Source organism: Ochotona princeps, chromosome 19 (assembly GCF_030435755.1).
Source record: "Ochotona princeps isolate mOchPri1 chromosome 19, mOchPri1.hap1, whole genome shotgun sequence".
NCBI classification, from domain to species: domain Eukaryota; kingdom Metazoa; phylum Chordata; class Mammalia; order Lagomorpha; family Ochotonidae; genus Ochotona; species Ochotona princeps.
This window is the reverse complement of record NC_080850.1, coordinates 15,520,642-15,532,659: the sequence shown is the minus strand read 5'-3', so window position 1 is coordinate 15,532,659 and position 12,018 is coordinate 15,520,642. Positions and strand designations below refer to the sequence as shown.

Genomic DNA, 12,018 nt, shown 5'->3' with positions numbered 1-12,018 from the left:
TATACAAACTAGTTGATACTGGGTCTAGCGCTGAAATCAGAAAACACAGCAGCCTCATTAAGTATAGAAACTAAAGTTGGGGATCAAGGCTGCAGCGTAACCGGCCAATCCATGCTTGCAGCACTGGATCCCACAGGGGCACCAGCTCGTGCCCCAGCTGCTCCACTTCTAATCCATTCCGGGTATGGCAGAGGATAGCCCAAGGCTTGGGCTCCCAGGTTGGTCCAGCTCTGGCTATTGCAGCCACTTGAGGAGTGAACCAACAGCAGATGAAGATCTCTGTCTCTCCTCCTCTCTCCTTTCTCTAACTGACATGCAAGCAAAAATAAATAAAAAAATGAAAAAGGAAAAGTTTGGAAGCATGACTGACTACTAAAATTAGCAATAAACTTCCAGCACTGGGCATTCTCACCAAGCTGAGGCTGGATGAGCAAGCTTATGTGAAAATAAGAGAAAGGCTGAGTACATATCACATGTAAGTATGATACTGCGAGATGTGGAGGAAACTAGGACTACCAATTACACTGATGAAGAGACATGAAAACATACACAAATCTGGAGCCCCGCGCGATAACATAGTGCTTAAAGTCCTCGCCTTGCCTGCGCCAGTTCTAATCCCGGCGGCCCTGCTCCCCATCCAGCTCCCTGCTTGTGGCCTGGGAAAGCAACTGAGGACGGCCCAAAGCATTGGGACCCTGCACCTGTGTGGGAGACCTGGAAGAGCTCCTGGCTTCAGACTGGCTCAGCTCCAGCCGTTGCGGTCACTAGGGGAGTGAACCATCAGACAGAAGATCTTCTTCTCTGCCTCTCCTCCTCTGTATATCCGCCTTTCCAATGAAAAAATAAATAAATAAATGATACACAAATCAAACAGAATGTTCCAGTGCTCTATGTCCAGACAGATGGTACTGTGCTGCTTGCCCCTCCATCGAGTTGGCAGAAACAAAATGACATTTTTCCCCAGACCTTCCAATAAATGTGGTTACCAAGATGGGGCGGGGGGAAGAGGAGAACAATCTGGAAGCCTTCTCGGTGCAAACGTAGGAAGGGTAAAACTAAGCATTATACAGAATCTAAGTCCTCAAAGACTTAAGAAACCAGCCAAGCTATAATTAAGTGGACTGTGTCAAACTGGTTCAAGAGGAAAGAGATCAAAATTATTACCTATTTAAACTTGGAGCACACAAAAAACTTAAGAAAACATTTGTAAGCTAAATTACCAGTTCTGCAGTGACGATCTAAACCTGCCACCCAAGCTGCCCATCGCCCACTTGTTGCAGAGTCTGCGATTACATCCAATTCTAAACCATCCTCAATAAAGTGGGACAAGCTCATCATTCGGCTCAGCAGGTAAGCCAGCAGTTAGCTTAGAGGGTGACCCCAAAATGAGGGATCCAAATGGGATTCTAGCTTCCTGACTGACCTGATTCAAGGCCACCTGCTATATGAGCATTTGGGGAGTAAATAAGTAAATGAAAAATCACTACTCTGCCTTCAAAATAGTAAAAATATTTTTAAATAGGAAATTTTACCATTCTGTTTCAGAAAAATCAGTGGTCTCCAAAGGTGAACCAAGAATCACCCACATTTATTTGCTATTTAAAAGGTACATTGGGGGCCCGGCGGCGTGGCCTAGCAGCTAAAGTCCTCGCCTTGAAAGCCCCGGGATCCCATATGGGCGCCGGTTCTAATCCCGGCAGCTCCACTTCCCATCCAGCTCCCTGCTTGTGGCCTGGGAAAGCAGTTGAAGACGGCCCAATGCATTGGGACACTGCACCCGCGTGGGAGACCCGGAAGAGGTTCCTGGTTCCCGGCATCGGATCAGCGGGCATCGGATCGGCATGCATCGGCCCGTTGCGGCTCACTTGGGGAGTGAATCATCGGAAGGAAGATCTTCCTCTCTGTCTCTCCTCCTCTGTGTATATCTGGCTGTAATAAAAATGAATAAATCTTTAAAAAAAAAAATGTACACTGGGGTGGACCTCAGGAAATTAGGTACATATGTTTTGAGGATCACAGCCCAAAAACATTTGGCAAAAACATAAAACATTCTATATCAAATCCATTCAAAATAAAATTTAGCCACTACTTACATTAAGATCTGCCAGCAAGTTTCTGTTCTACCATTTATTTGTGTCCAAATTAATTCAGGAATTTATGAAGAACTGTATAAATATTAAGAAAAAGATCATGCCTTTCATAGGCCCAAATTATTAAGAACATCTTTCATGTATCAGTACACATTTAACTGGCCATGGCAATTGTAGTAAGTACACAACATACAAACTTCTAAATCTCTCCCACAGAAAGTCCATCTTGGGAAGATCAGACCAGTTCCGATTAGGGACTGACATGATGGCTCTAATAGCTAATCGTCAACCTCCAAGTGCCAGGATCCCTTATGGGTACAGATTCGTGTACTGCCTACTTAACCTCCTATCCAGCTCCTGCTTGTGGTCTGGGAAAGCAGTCGAGGATGGTCCAAAGCCTTTGGACCCAGCACCCTCATGGCAGAACCAAGAGGCTCCTGCCTCCTGACTGGCTCAGCTCCAGCAGTTGCAGCCATTTGGAGAGCGACCCAAGATATAGAAGATCTTTCTGTCTCTTCTCTCTGCAAATATGCCTTTCCAAGAAAAGTAAACATGTCTTTAATTTCAAACTGTAATGACTCAGGTCTTACTAAAATGTAAAAGGCTGAAAATTAACCTCATTGCAAATCCCAAGACCAATAAAACTTGCCATGCACAGTTCTTGCACATCAAGTTTACCCAGCATAGAAATCCTACTTTACACATGCTATTCTTAAAACCATGTTACAGAATTCTTACATTCAGATTTAAACCAAGTTTTTATGCTCATAAACAAATAACCTTCCTAAAAGATAAATTTCAGGTTAGTGAATCACAGAGGAAATGATTACTCTCAACACAGTACAGTTATGGGCAACCTACAGTCGTCAGGGCCAGAAAGTGATTGGTACTTGCCTCCTTGCTATTCTAATATAAGAACGCTTATTAACACATCTTGGCTCATTAGCACCATAATCACCAAAACACATTTGTTCTAAATATGTACAACTCAGCACAATCATTCAAGAATACTACTTGGAGGCCTGAATTCTCAACCCGGATGCTGTAGTATAAGCTACTGATGCCACTACTCACTGCTGCACCAGAATGGCTGTATTTTTTTCCCACCAAAAGTAGAGCTATTGCACCATACGTTTCAAGGTCTCTGCAAAGAAAAGAAATCATTGTCTAGGTTTGTATTTCCTTCAAAAAAAAAAAAAAAAAAGGTAAATTTCCCATGGAAATCTCAATTCTTAACAATACTACCCATGTCCAAACATTATGCAGTATTTCTAAAAAGGTCAATCCAGATAGTACTACCGCTTTTAATATGCATATACCCCAAATTTCCAAAAAGTATTTTCTATATATAACCACATTAGGATTCCTTAATTCAGATCACAATAAATATAATTCAGAAGGATATTCAATATTTCAACTTATAAAGCTGCTTGTCAAGGTGTGGAGAAGAATGGAGAATTTGCATAATCCCCTGTACAGGGAGACACAGCTGGCCCTCAGCCAACAGCATCCCTCAGGTAAGGATTAAGACTGAGACACTACCAATTTAGTAGCCCTAGGCTGATGGATATACAGACAAGCTTGACTGGTTCCACTTTTCTGGGATTGGAATTACTAAACAGATGTTTAAGGAAGAGGTCTGAATGTTTGTAAGCAAGTAAGATATAGCCATAATCATTTCTACTAATGCAAAACAAGAGAAGCTTTCAAAAGAAGCCCCGAGAAGCCTACAGTTGTAGCTAAAGTAAAAGAAGCTATTTTAAGATATGGAAATGTGTGGGACGGTACTGGGAGAAAACGGGGGAGGGATATCCAGCACACAGCATTTATTAAAAAAAAGAAAAAAGCAGCAGCAGTAAAGTTTCATCTAAACAACTGTGAGGGAATAAAATTAAGAGCCAAATTGCAGATTGCACTGTGGCACAGCACTTCTGCTACCACCTGGGCAAAGGAATCTCAGAGCCCATAGTGCCCATAGTGCACGTTATTAGAGTCTCCAAACATGTGGCTCCCTGTCCACACTCAGACTCGCACTGTGTCCCAGCCACAAGCTTCAGCCTTGCCTGGTGTTGGCTGTGCAGTCACTTGGAGACAGCTCCATTTCTGTCACTATGCCTTTCAATGAACTAAATTTTTAAAAGACAAATCAACCAACTGCCCATGTTACCACTCTTGAGATGTTACTGAGGCAGCTTGTGATGTTAAATACTGACACCAACCAGGTATCTTATATGCATGAATTGTTCCTACTATTTTCACTATATAGTGTAAGTTCTCATCTTTTCACACATCTATACTGAAATACTTACAGATAAACTGATTTAAGGCAATTTAATAGGGGCAGTTACATGATGTAGTCAAGTTTGGCCAACAGTTGACAGATGTTGAAAAGAGCCCATATACTCATGTTCATTTCCCATAACACATTCAACAAAAAGTATCATACAAGCACCAATTTATTTCTGCCCACAATAATCATTAAGACAGCTTAGCAACCTGAAGGGATGCTTACTATGTATCAGTTATAAAAGCATATGGCAGGCAAGGAGGTATAGCAGGGTTAAGCCAGCACTTGGGACACCAAACTGCCCGTTTGCAGCTCCCTGCTAATGCATCGTAAGAGCCAGCAGATGGTACCTGTGCTACTCACCTGGCAGCCCTACACGGAGTAAGAGCTCCTGGCTTCAAGTGGACCCAGGCCTGGCTGCTATGCACATCTGGGGAGTTAGTAAGCTCTATTTCTTCATCTTTCTTTTTTTAAAAAACACTGGAAAAGCACATTTACGGAGAGGAAAAGTGGGTAAGAGCTTCCTCCACAGGTTCACTCCCCAAATGGATACAATGTCAGAGTTGGGTGAGTGGGAGGCAGGAGCTGTCTTCCACAGCTTTGGGCCATCCTGCAGGGTTTTCTCAGGCCACAAGCAGGCAGCTGCAAACACGCACTGGTGCCCATATGGGATTCTGGCACTTGCAGGCAGAGGATTAGCCAGGTCTGTCACGACACCAGCCAGTCTTTCAAGTAAGTGAAAGTAGCACACATTTAAAAAAATTTTTGAAACAGTATAGGAGAATAAAAAACCGCAAATGAATTTAAGACTGATTATACTTACTTAATGCCATTACTAGGCACTGTTCATGAGCTGGAGAATAAGCAAATAAACTGAAAAGGGGGTATAAAAGTGTATTAAAGTCGGTATAAAAGCATAGGAGTCGGGGCCAGCACACTATACTCCTGCAGCAGCACCAGCATCCCATATAGGCACCAGTTTGAGTCCTGGCTGCTCCATTTCTGTTAAAGCTCCCTGTCTCTGCCCAGCAAAGCAGCAGAAGCTAGCCCAAGTCCTTGGGCCTCTGCACCCATGTAGGGAACCCAGAAGAAACTCCTAGCTTTGGATTGCCCCAACTCCAGCCATTGCAGTCACTTGGGAAGCAAATCAGAGGAGAGAAGTCGTCTGTCTTTCCTCTAACTGCTCTTCCAATAAAAATAAAATCTCTGGGCCTAGCACGATGGCTTAGTGGCTAAAGTTATCGCCTTGCATGCACCAGAATCCCATATGGGTGCAGGTTCATATCCCAGCGGCCCCACTTCCCCTCCCTGCTTGTGGCCTGGAAAAGCAGTCGAGGACAGCCCAGGGCTTTGGGACCCTGCACCAGCGAGGGAGACCTGGATGCTGCTCCAGGATCCTGACTTCAGATCAGCATAGCACCAGCTTTTGCAGCCTCTTGGGGAGTGAATCAGTGGATGGATGATCTTCCTCTCCATCTCTCCTCCTCTCTGTATATCTGACTTTGCAATAATAATAAATAAATCTTTAAAAATACATATATATATATATATACATTTTTTTAAAGATTTTATTATTATTATTGGAAAGCCAGATATACAGAGAGGAAGAGAGAGAGGAAGATCTTCCATCCGATGTTTCACTCCCCAAGTGAGCCGCAACGGGCCGGTACGCGCCAATCCGATGCCGGGACCAGGAACCTCTTCCAGGTCTCCCACGCGAGTGCAGGGTCTCAAAGCTTTGGGCCATCCTCAACTGCTTTCCCAGGCCACAAGCAGGGAGCTGGATGGGAAGTGGAGCTGCCAGGATTAGAACCGGCGCCCATATGGGATCCCGGGGCTTTCAAGGTGAGGACTTTAGCTGCTAGGCCATGCCGCCGGCCCAAAAAATACATATATTTTTAAAAAGTGGAGGAGCAAGGAAAAATACATGCCTTACCTAAACACATTCAGTTTCTAACAAGTGCAATGCTAAACAGAGAAATCTGCTTTTCACCAGATACTCATAATATTGGGGCCAGTGTTGTGGTGTAGCAAATGTAGCTGCTTCACTTCCAATCCAGCTCCCTGCTAACAGCCCGAAGAAAGCAAAAGATAATCCAAGTCTGGGGTCCTTGTCATCTGAGTGGGAGACCTGAAATAAGCTCCTGGCTCCTGGCTTCCCTGACTCAACTCTGGCTCTTGCAGTCCCTGGAGCGTGAAACAGTGAATGGAAGACTCCCACCCCGCACAGTCTCTCCCTCTCTCTGTAACTCCAACTTTTAAATAAATAAACCTTGAAAAAAAAAATCCTCATTTTAAGGTGACCATATCATTTATTAGGCAAAGCAAGAAGATAAAAGTAGAGCAACAAAACCAGGATAATACAGGAACAAGCCACATGTTCACTCCATTCACTTAACACACCGCTTAAGGATAGGGATTCTTCTGAAAAGGGCATCATTAGTCAATCTGGTTGCTGTGCAATCAGAGTGAACTCAAACTAAGATGGCCACATCATCATCACTAGGCAACACAATCCCTCTGGATAGCAAATCATCTTTCCTGACCAAAAAAAAAATATATATATATTATATAGCATGTAGTGTGTTCTTTGTGTTTAAGTCAACTGCCCAAAGCCAGACAAATGAGCTTCCTAACACCTGAAGAAAATAGTCTAGAGGGGCACAATGGTTGGCTCAAAGATAGCATTAACAGAGACCAGGCCTGCTCAACAACCTACTTACTCTGCAGGGGCAGGCAGCTGACACAGCAGTTAAGGCCCCGTGGCACATCCTAGCCCAATGCACACCTCCACTACTCGGCTACTGCTTGCCGCCTCTAGGGCACCCTGGCCCAGCCTTGGCTTTTTTGGCTATTTGAATAAACCAGCAGATGGAAGATCTTTGTCTCTGATTTTCACATGATGAAAATACATTAAAATTTTTAAAATAATTTACTTAATCCTGGTTTCTATTCCTTTTTGTGTCATGCTCCTTTTCACCAAAAAAAAAATCTTAAAAATTTCTTCAACCCAATGAGAAAAAAATACAGAATTTCAATGTTTACAAAAGTAGCTTCTTAACCAACCACATATACACTGAACTCTATGCTGTAGGATCACGCATCTTTTTCACACAGTGAACAAATTTTTAACTTCAAAAGGCATTGATAGATATTAGGGCCGGCGGCGTGGCCTAGCGGCTAAAGTCCTCGCCCTGAACGAGCTGGGATCCCATATGGGCACCAGTTCTAATCCCACCAGCTCCACTTCCCATCCAGCTCCCTGCTTGTGGCCTAGGAAAGCAGTAGAAGATGGGCCAAAGCCTTGGGACCCTGTACCCACGTGGGAGACATTGAAACAAGCTCCTGGCTCCGAATGGGCTCAGCTCTGGCTGTTGCAGCTTTCTGGGGAGTGAATCAGTAGAAGCAAGATCTTTTTGTCTCTTTCTTTGTACATCTACCTTTCAATTAAAAAAAAAAAAAAATCAGTGTTGACTCCAACATACATATAGTATATACAGTATTTTCCTACATACGTACTATATAGGTACTCAATTTGAGAAACAAAAAACTAAAATCTTCCACTCAACTTTTTTTTTTAATGGAAGTAGAAAACATAGGTTTTTAAGAATTGAATAACCCCACATTTGAACAGCTAACTGGCCAAATTAAATAAACTTCAATTCCCTCCCATAGAGAAGAAAGATGCCTTCAGAGTTACAAAGATTGCTCTGGTACAATGCCTGACATACTACAGGTATTCAATAGAAAGCTCTTCATATTTTTACCTACAGGTTTAATTCAGGGACCAATCCAATCAAGATACAAATTACTTTTAAAGTAACTCATGAGTACAACAAAGTGGTAGCCTTGACCACGCCTATAAAAAGTATCTCTTGGATCCATCTCTTAACCCTGAACCTGAATATGAAATAATGCAATCAATAAGCAGACAGCAACTGGCAGGTCAGTTTTTCCATATCATGTTATGAAAATGGAAAATTCAACTAATTAATCAGTGGTCCAGTAACATTTCCTTGAACAGCTAAATGTTAGAGCCACAATACTTTTCCTTCCTCCCCATTTCTGTGTATCTCCCACTCAGGACAGAATAGGAAGTATGTCCCTCAAAACCTAGGCCGCCTGATACAGATGCAGTCACCGCATCCATGACAAGTTGTTACAGCGCCCTGCTGTATGAGCCTTTCACTCAGACATTCGGATGCAAGTGGTTCATATTAGGAATAGCTCCTAGTGCTGCAAGAACTGTTAGCAAAACTGATCAAAGCATGAACTTGCAATTCTCAGCCAAAAAAATAACTCAAAACAGGAAATTACTATTATGTATGCCAATTCCAAACAACTTACCTTTTTGCACCTTCCTTTTGCAGATTTGAAATCCAGATTCTCCTACAGTCACTGGCAGTCTTTTCTGTTTGATCCAATAGCACACTACTGAAGCCCCTCTCTAACACAGCAAGGGAAAACATACTAGCCTTGCTCTCTTTTTTAAATATCTATTTTTATTGGAATCGGAGGTCTACAGAGAGGAGAGACAGGTCCTCCATCCGCTGGTTCACTCCCCAAATGGCCGCAATGGCTGGGGCGGAGCAGATCCGAAGCCAGGAGCCAGTAGCCTCTTCTAGGGCTCCATTGTTTTCCCAGGCCACAAGCAGGGAGCTGGATGGGAAGTGGAGCAGCCAAGGCGTGAACCGGCATTGGAGGTGGGGAATTAACCAACTGAGCAAGCTTGCCACCCCGCGTTACTCTGCTTTCTAACTACAAAAACCAAAGCGCACACGTTAGAACCCAAAATTTTAAAACAACGAACTTAAAACACCAAGTAACCGTAAAGGCTTCCCATCTTTTCCACCCAGACAACATTCTTTAAATGTCTTTTTGCTGGACGGGAAAAGATGTGCACCTTGATGGCAGGGGCAGCAGCTAAGAGCACAAGGTACTAAACAAGCTACTTCCGAACAGGTGAAAACTACCAGCGTGTGTGCTGTTGCAGGAAACAGAAGGGAGAGCCGTGAATAGGAGTCTCTGCACTTCATATCTGCAAAAGAAGAAAATAGAAAGGTTAACTCGAGCCTAGATTGGAATAGATTCTCTTCTTTTCCTACTTAAAGAGGGCCTCTCTGTCAATATCAAACGATGAAAATGTAGTGGAGATGCTTTGCAGGTGAACTCAACTTTTTTCACCCTGAGTACATTTAGAACTGTACCTGTAGTACTCATTGGAGGATGTTTAGGCAAACGACCTTGACAGTAAGGGTTAGAAGTGTATGATCTCTTTTTCAACGCTATCATTCAAATGAGCAAAACATATTTCTCTACTGAAACAGTTGAGGGGAATCCATGACAGTAAGAACATTCAAAAGCTTCATATTAACTCAGGCTCCTCCACCTGTAACGCGTAACAGGTAGCCTTTCAGGCACCCTAAAGCTTAACACACCCCATTTCTCCAGCCTCGCTAAAGTTAAAGGCTTACACTAGGACAAATCGACAAGTGGCCTCTCACAATCTCCCCAAACCCCACCCCGCCGGCTAGCACCCTGTTCACTACAAGAGGAGAAAAAAATTCCATCTGCCTTTTCCATCAGCCCACCCGCCTCAACAAGGGGGAGCCGGGATGAAGTAGCAGGAGCCTGGGAGTGGGAGAATAGATCCGCACGCCCATCTACACCGCGCCAAGCCCCCACAGCTCTGCACACCTGCCCTGCCTGGCGCCCACCTGGGGCAGGCGCCGCCCTCTCCGGGTCTCTCGTGTCTGCCCCACTGGGAGCGCGCGCCACGCGCCGGGCAGGACTGGAGGGTCCAGGGGGCTGCCCGGGTTCGCTGCCTTTCCCTGGGGACCCGGGCGCCCCCGGGGTGCGCTGGGGGAGGGAGCGGTACCTTTTGGACAGATCCATGAGAACCCCGGAGAAGAGCTTTTCCCCGAGGCGGAACGACACCACGAGCGCGTCCTCAATGATGTGGTCCAGCGTGACCCGCACCTCTGAGCCCGGAATCAGTTGCGACACCGCCGAGTCCCCGCCCGCCGGCGGCAGCAGCCCCGGGGCTGCAGGCTGGGACAGCGGCGTCTCCTCGCGCTCGTCCGGAGACCGGGGCCGCTCCGGCGGCTGTGCTGGGGGAGAGGGTGGAAGGTCGGGTCCTTCGCGAGGCGCAGCTGCCTCTGGCTCCGCCACCCGGACGGGCAGCTTCTCCTCAGCCTCCAGCTCTGGCCCCGCTGCCTCGGGGCTGCGGGCGAGTTCCCCTGGCGGCGGCGGCGGAGGCGGGAGCGGTGGGTCGTCGGCCTGAGGAGCGGACTGCTGCCCGTCCGCCTCGCCGTCCGGCACGGACGCTTCAGTAGCGGTGATCGGGAGGGGGTCAGTGCCGGCCTCGCTGCCGGGGATGGGCTCCATCTCCGGCTCGGCCTCGCCGGCGCCCCCCTCCCCGGGGGACGCTGCAGTCGCTGCCGCCTCTGCAGCCACAGCCGCCATTTTCTTCCTAGCTTCTCCCTCCTCCAACTCCGGCTGCAGCTGCGGCGGCGGCGCTGCTTGCTTCCCTAGGCCTTCCCCTCCCTCCCGCGAACACTTTTGTCCCGCCCTTTCCCTGATGCCCGTTATTGGCACCGCGCCATTGGTCCCAGCCTACACCCATCCCGCGCCTGCGATAGTCCATTGGCCAGGCATGGACGTCTATCATCCAATCAGTCCCACCCTCCCATACAGAGCAGCAACTTCTCATTGGCCAGGTGACTTGTCAAATGTCGTAGCCAAGAGGAGGCGTGGGGGGGCGGGCTCCGAGGGGGCGGGGAAAGTCACTGAAGCTTAGCCCTCTACTTATCGGCGCTTTCTATTGGCTGGAAGACAAAATAAAGTTTTACGGTTGGCCCAAGCTCCTGCCCATTATGAGCCAGGTCTTGAGAAAGGAAAAGAGTCACGTGGCGAGCCAGTTCTTTCAAAGGAAACCGAGGGGAGGAGTAATAAGAGAATGCTGGAGGGATGGGGCTTCCCAAGTGTCCGCGCTCAGAGACCCTTAGAATAAATGTTATTTCTAGGCGCGGACCTGCTCGCGGCCGAGTGTGGGTACGACAAGCTTTGGGAAAGACAGCTAAAGTTTGAGAATAATTATACAAACACTCTCTGAACGAATAGTATGTCAAGTGTTGGGATGCAATGATGCACACACATTCTCCATCACCTCGTGGCAGCAACTCCACTCTGCACATGACTTGAGTTCTCCCAGCTTTCTAGGAAACTACCGATCTCAGAGAAGGAAAATGCTCATGGAAGAGCTGACACATCCCCACCACGAAGCCAATGTGTATCCTGGCACACACTGCTGAGCTACTATGTGAACGGTACTTGTTCCTTACAAATCCACCGTGCAATGGACACACCTGTCTCCCTGCTTAAGCCTCTTATTTCCCGGCTTCTCGGAAAGGCCAGCAGTTGTAGCAAGTTAAGATGGACATCTGGGACACGCATTCCCAGTCAGAGGGCTAATTGGAATCTGGCTGCTCTGCTTCCTACCGGGCTTGCTGCTCATGACTGGGGAAGGCAGTGGAAGAAGACTAGAGCACTTGAGCCTATGATGGAGTTTTTAGCTCTTGATTTGAACCTGGACCGACCCTCCCTGCTGTGAACACTGAACCAGCAGGTGGAAAACACGCT

General features: G+C 46.5%; 1 protein-coding gene across 2 annotated transcripts; it reads right to left on the bottom strand.

Moving 5' to 3' along the window:
* Nucleotides 1-3,029: 3,029 nt before the first annotated feature.
* Nucleotides 3,030-10,978, bottom strand: LOC131482601 (PWWP domain-containing protein 2A-like). 2 transcript variants are annotated; one of them, XM_058677351.1, is made up of 2 exons: nucleotides 10,256-10,978; nucleotides 3,030-3,234 (listed from the first exon to the last, which is right to left on the bottom strand). In XM_058677351.1, the coding sequence occupies exons 1-2, from the start codon at nucleotides 10,840-10,842 to the stop codon at nucleotides 3,045-3,047; spliced, it is 777 nt and encodes a 258-aa protein (XP_058533334.1). In that variant the 5' UTR covers nucleotides 10,843-10,978; the 3' UTR covers nucleotides 3,030-3,044. The 2 variants fall into 2 exon arrangements, 1 of the variants encoding a protein (XP_058533334.1); XR_009247149.1 differs by lacking the exon at nucleotides 10,256-10,978 and adding an exon at nucleotides 8,725-8,859 and having other exon boundaries at nucleotides 3,154-3,234.
* Between the last annotated feature and the right edge of the window lie 1,040 nt (nucleotides 10,979-12,018).